The following is a 6,482-nucleotide window of genomic DNA, read 5'->3' as shown; positions in this document are numbered from 1 at the left end:
TATAAAAGATTGTTTGTAAAATTATTAGACAGTATCATTTTCCCCTATAAGAGATTTGCAGGTACAACAATTGACCCAATAGGCAACAACGATAATTATTTTGAAATTATAGCCACGTGATAGTGTTAGAAGTCATAAATATTTTATTGGGATATTTCAGATTGTATAATTTTGTTATAATTTGTGACCAAGGATAACATACTGTACTTTGACATTAGAATGTTTGGATGATATTTGGTACTTTGATTAAGAAAGTTGATAGTAGCTATTGGTTGAATATTGAATTCTTTTGGTAGTGTTTATTTTTTATAAATTTATAAGTTGGAAATAGTACACTTAGAGAGGAGATTCTACCAAATTTTTAGTAGGATCTTTGGATATTAGATTTATTATTAAACGGTTAGATGAAATTAGATAGACTCGCCTTAAGGGTTTCAAATAACTTTTATTCCAATCAAAGGACAGTTAATTACACAATTATTCCAATCAGACGTGTTGATCACCTGCAAAGGCTCTAAGGAAAGATCATCACATTTTGGGATTCATTACATGAATCAACGGTAGAGATTGCATCAATTACCGGCTGTACTGCCTTATATGTCGATCAAGGTCCATCATTAAACCACCAATGAGTCTCCCAAAGGAGTAACAATGAGGAAAGCCAGGTAGAACATGCATTCACACAAACAGAGTGATTTTTCTCCGGTCTAAGAAGCATTGCAAAGATAAATTTTCTGAAAACTAAAGCCAATGATTCAGAATACAATGCAAAAAGAAAAAAGCACATAACTTTTTGTGAACCATTGTGATTGTACTAATAGCATGGTAGCAATATGCCATATTTTTGTAGGATCTTATACTAAGATTTACAGCTCGTAAAGTTTGATCTAAGGGCTAAAAATTGTTGTAGGCTTATAGCTAGCATACAAAGATGCTAATGCTTGTTACACACTAATGTTTTATTCTACGTACAGTTAATCTCCACCACTGATGCTTGGCTCCCAATTTTGCCCATTGATCTTTTCTCTGTTTCTAAAGACTTCAAACGCTTTCATTATCATGCCTTGATGATGTCTTTCTTGCTTCATAATTCAAACACAAGCTTTCTCGCCCAGAATTTCTTCACTGAGACATTTTGTCGAATAGTTTCATACCTACATCAAACACTATCTCCTTTAACTAACAAGGAGATAGATATACCCTAATTTAAGCTAATACTAGCAAATTATTGATTAATCAAATAATGCCATTAAGAAATTAAGTTTATTGAGTTTTCTAAAAAGAATATTATGATCCGAATCACGATCTATAGTTGATAGATCTCAAGAAAAAATTTTCAGTTTAAATATTATGCTTCCTTAATAGGAGGAAGCTCTTTAATTAATTTACTCAATTATTTGAAATTTATTATATAACAATAACAAAATCCTGTATACATTGAAGTACATTTTAAAGATGAATGTTAATGACATTAATTATAAGATCTAGAACTGAAATATAAATAAATAAATAAATTAGCTCGTAATCGAATTAATACCATGATTTCATTGATTATATAGTCAATCACTTTTTTTGGCTTTGGCAATGAACAATCCTTCACCATGTTATAACGGTGGGAGTTCGAGAGACTTTTAAACTTAAGTTCAACTATGATATATCGAGATAGTTAATAGTAGAATATGTTTTAATTAGGTCCGGAGTTAGAGGAGCAATTTGATAATAAATTCAATATAAAGGGTGGCAACTTCAACTTTCAGGAACATTTCAATTAAGTTTACAAAAGCAGAAGCTTAAATAATAGATGCAATTTGGGGATTTTTTTAATCAAGTATACACTATAATTTTATAACCTATTATGTAATGTGATATGCTAAATAAATTCGGTTAGTATTGTGACTAATTAATCTCAAGCAGTTTAAGGGTGAATGAATTGAGATAATTAAATAGTACTTAATTTTAAATTTATTGGGAGTTAACTACTATATTTACAACAAAAATACACCTGACCGCTTCCGACCAAAATCCCACCGACACCGATTTATAAAAATTAAAAAACCAAATAAATCTTCTATTTCATTTTTTGTATTTTCCATTGACGATGAAATGAGAGCTGGTTTGGTTCCCTCAGAAAACGAAACGAAGCCCCATTTGCAGCAAAACCCCAAGAGAAAAAATTAAAAAATGTCACAACGAAAACAAACCCTCTTCATATTATCTCTTGTACTCCTCTGGTACTCATCAAACATTGGTGTCCTATTACTGAACAAGTATTTGCTCTCAAATTATGGCTTCAGGTTTCCAATTTTTCTCACAATGTGCCACATGTCAGCATGTGCGATCCTCAGTTACGTCTCCATTGTGTTTCTCAAAATCGTTCCTTTGCAAACGGTGAAATCGAGGTCTCAGCTTGCCAAGATTGCGACTTTGAGCACTGTGTTTTGTGGGTCTGTTGTGGGTGGCAACATTTCACTTAGGTACCTTCCTGTCTCTTTTAATCAGGCTGTGGGTGCCACGACGCCGTTCTTCACTGCCCTGTTTGCTTATTTGATGACTTTTAAGAGGGAGGCTTGGGTTACTTATGCCACCCTTGTGCCCGTTGTTGCTGGGGTCGTCATTGCTAGTGAGGTAACATTTGTTTAATCACCCCTTGCGCCTGTTTATAAGTTTTGGTTCAATGGCTGTTCTTGGCATTTGATCTGCATTTTAATTTGTGTTTTGTGCGATGCCTGAGAATCCAGATCTGGAACTTTATTGGAATTTGATCTATGAAATGAAAATCTCTTTGATCTATGTGCATTATAGAAATGATCTTATAATTTACAAGTTGTATGGTTTAATAAAAGATGGATTCTGGGTGAGTGCGGTTCTTTGTCAATGCAGCTAAGATGTACTATTATTATTTCCAAAGTATGCTTAGGTGACTATCTTTTAGGAAAACTTAATCTTTCATTTTAGCTCTCTGCTTTCTCATTATCTGATTTTAACCTGTTGTAATTCTACTTCCCGTGTAATTGCCTTCCTCTCTTCTAGTCTTAAAGTACTTAAACCTGGTTTCAATGGAGTTTTAAGCATTGAATATTCTTCTTGGTGGCAGGGTGAGCCGGGTTTTCATTTGTATGGATTTATAATGTGCATAAGTGCAACTGCTGCAAGGGCCTTCAAGTCTGTTCTTCAGGGTATCCTGCTTTCTTCTGAAGGGTAAATGCTTTATTGCTTTTGGTACATAACGTAAGTTTAATGCAGTCTGTAAATTCTTTATATTAAATACCATTTAGAAAATCTATTCCTTTTAAGAAGTAAGTTATTTTGTCATCAATGAAGTCAAATCACTAAAGCAAGAGTTATTGTCTCTACAGTCTACTCTTATCAATTAGCTATGAAATAGGTAATCCAAAATGGTGTCTTTCTTATATTCTTTTTGATGGTATACAAATTGCAAAAAGCAAGTTAAGGGGACAGTTGTTCTCAAAAGGTTGGGTGAGGGAAATATTATTTGTTAAAGAAAATTATTTCAGCCTTTGAAATATGTTGTTCACTTCACTTAATTCAATGTTGTCCTTAGGCATATTGTGAATGTTTCGTGCTTCAAACACAAGTATTGTGTTTTCCAAAGCTATTTCCAGTGTCTATATTGCAGATTTTGCTTATGAGCTTGAGAGGGAGCGCTTGTGCTTTGTGGACCATGTAACTTGCTCATTCTATCTCAAAGAGATTTTCGTATTAGTTTTCCTGATTCTGGAATGTACTCTCCTTACCATAGTTAAATCTTGTTAACTTGTGAGTCTGTGTGTTTGCTTTGGAGAGAGGAGTGGGCTTTCAGTTGTTAACTAGCAAGTAACAATTCTGGTTAGCTTGAGATAATTTTGTATAGCATGATTGCTTTATGCCCTTGGGAAGGGATGGATGTCATTATGGTCTTGCTCAAGCCAGATCTTTCGTTTTCTATGTGGGCATCTGGTCCATAGCTGCATCTTTTCTTTTTATTTTTTAACCGTCTTTTTTCACTTCTAATCCAATTGTCTTAGTTTTTTTATTTAAATGAAAATTGGAAAACAAAAATGTGCTTGACCCCTAGTGAGTCGTAGGTGTGGTCGTCTCATCAGTGGTTAACTGAAATAAATTCTTCCAGAAATTAGTTTTGCATTTGCTTTCTGCTGGTAGCATTCAATCCATTGATGGTCTATGACATGTTGCATCTAGATACTGTTTCTTTCTTCTTCCAATTTTTTTCTTTTTATTATTGCTAACTTTTTTTTTTGAAACTTTTTATTATTGCTAACTTTAAATGAATATGTTCATATTTTACTTTCATGATGTGATTGCAAAATATAGCACCACAAAAAAAAAAGATTAATAAACAAGTAAATTACCAAACACTTTTTAACTACTTTTAGGTGGTATGGATGTTTTGCACTTCAAAATCTTCATCTTTTCCTGTCGTTTCTTCATCTCAAACTTAAAGTTTCACGTTTGCTCACAACTGCATGCACTAACCATGTAGTATTTTGTTATTTTATTCTTACAGAGAAAGGCTGAACTCAATGAATTTGCTGCTGTACATGTCCCCAATTGCAGTGTTAGTTTTATTGCCTGCAGCACTTATAATGGAGCCAAAAGTGTTGGAGGTCATTGTATCCCTTGGACGACAACATAAATTTTTGTGGCTACTTCTTCTAATTAATTCAACAATGGCCTACTCAGCAAACTTGTTAAACTTTTTGGTGACCAAACATACAAGTGCACTAACTCTCCAGGTTTGATATCATTTGCCTTCACTATAATATTTTTTTCTACACATCAACCAATCATTGTCTAGCCTTTGTCAATCTACAGTTGATATTCAGTTTTGTTCACCAGTCTGCTTATAATAGTTATAGAGGATTTGAATAATACAATTATGTTGCATACATGTGCATGTCAGTGGCAACCATAAACCGAAAGTTCTCCAGTCTGGCTGCGATTTTGTCAAGTGAGATACATATATTTTTGATTTATGGTTGCCACTGACACGTTTAGCCATCTGAACCAATTGTCAAGTGAGATACAAACATCAGGATGTGATTTTGCTTCATATATTTTCGAGCATGGCAGTGTAATGGTGAATACATAAGTAAAAGATCTAGAAGGAAACTCCATGGTGGTTCAACAACTGTGATTCATGGATTTGTCTTCTACATAATTCTCATAACTGAAACTTGATAAAAGTAATCTCTTGAGGATTTCGTTGGATTTCTATACAAACAAAAAACAAACCCTAACAGAATTGTTACTTTCCATTGTTATTCTATTCTGATTTCCTCAGTTTTGATGCGAACAGGTATTAGGGAATGCAAAGGGTGCAGTGGCTGTTGTTATATCAATACTCCTGTTCAGAAATCCTGTTACATTCATTGGCATTGCTGGGTACACTATGACAGTTCTTGGAGTGGCTGCTTATGGCGAAGCAAAGCGAAGATATAGATGAATCATATTCTGCATTTTTTAAATTTCTTTTAAGGTAGCACGAGTACCTTGGTTTTGGTGGAGAGGATAGTGAAGTTAGATAATGCGACTAGATTCTTGGTGAAGTTGGGGGGCTACATTCTTGGTGGATATTGTTTTATCCAGACACAGAGAGGAGAGAGAAAGTGTTGTGTTTACCCTTTTAGCATTTTGTATTTGTTATGTATACAGACATATCTGCCTCTGCATTAGATTCTGTTTTGATATGTCTAGAAAGCCGTCTCCTTCTTCCTTGGGCCATCTCCATTCTTTTTCATTTTCTACAGGCTTGCACTTGATAGCTGCTAGCTAGTAATTTCAGTCGCACCATTTGAAGATCAAAAGCAAAAGCTGCACAATTTCAAGCATATTTTATAGCTTCTTCCATTCTAGTATTGTGAAAGTAAAAGGGCATTTACTGCAGTCACAAAGGCGACTTTCGGAGAAACGGGTAACTACCTGAAAGGCTCATAGCAGTTTAAAAAATCAATAGCAAACTAACGAGTATTTGACATGTGATCATAATTCATAAACATAGAAATTAAAAAGCATAGTAGGAAAATGTACGAGTCTTGTTCCATAGACTTGTAAAAGAAGCGAAGGGAATCATCGGACGACTGTAAATTTGCTCAAAAGTTCTAGATAGTTGCCTTTACAATTTAAAAAAAAAAAAAAAAAAAAAAGAACCAACTTTTGTAGCTGAGATAAACCTTTGATTGACTCGGGAGATCTTAATTGGTTGTTCTCACAAGCCTTATAACCAAGGATTTGTTTGTTAAACATCTTCAGTCTGAAATTTTATTAATTTTAAATTTTTTAACCACCAAGTTCAAGATAATTGGTGTAGTTTCTTTATACCTACAACACCAAAATATCAAATTATAAATGAAGAAAGGTGTGAGGAAAACATATTAGCTAAGTGGTTAATAAGCCGCACCTCTTGACTGGAGGTGCATAGAGGCCTCCGCCCTTCCATGCCATGTGTAGAGAGAGAGAGAGAG

General features: G+C 34.1%; 1 protein-coding gene across 1 annotated transcript; it reads left to right on the top strand.

Annotated features, from left to right (window-relative positions):
* Window positions 1–2,050: 2,050 nt before the first annotated feature.
* On the top strand, window positions 2,051–5,742 carry LOC102607124 (probable sugar phosphate/phosphate translocator At3g10290). The gene is made up of 4 exons (XM_006492889.4): window positions 2,051–2,625; window positions 3,095–3,198; window positions 4,526–4,754; window positions 5,318–5,742. Exons 1-4 carry the CDS (start codon window positions 2,182–2,184, stop codon window positions 5,462–5,464), a joined length of 924 nt encoding a protein of 307 aa, XP_006492952.1. The 5' UTR covers window positions 2,051–2,181; the 3' UTR covers window positions 5,465–5,742.
* The last annotated feature ends 740 nt before the right edge of the window (window positions 5,743–6,482 follow it).

The sequence above is a fragment of the Citrus sinensis genome, chromosome 9, assembly GCF_022201045.2.
Source record: "Citrus sinensis cultivar Valencia sweet orange chromosome 9, DVS_A1.0, whole genome shotgun sequence".
NCBI classification, from domain to species: domain Eukaryota; kingdom Viridiplantae; phylum Streptophyta; class Magnoliopsida; order Sapindales; family Rutaceae; genus Citrus; species Citrus sinensis.
This window is presented reverse-complemented; position numbering and strand designations above follow the sequence as displayed.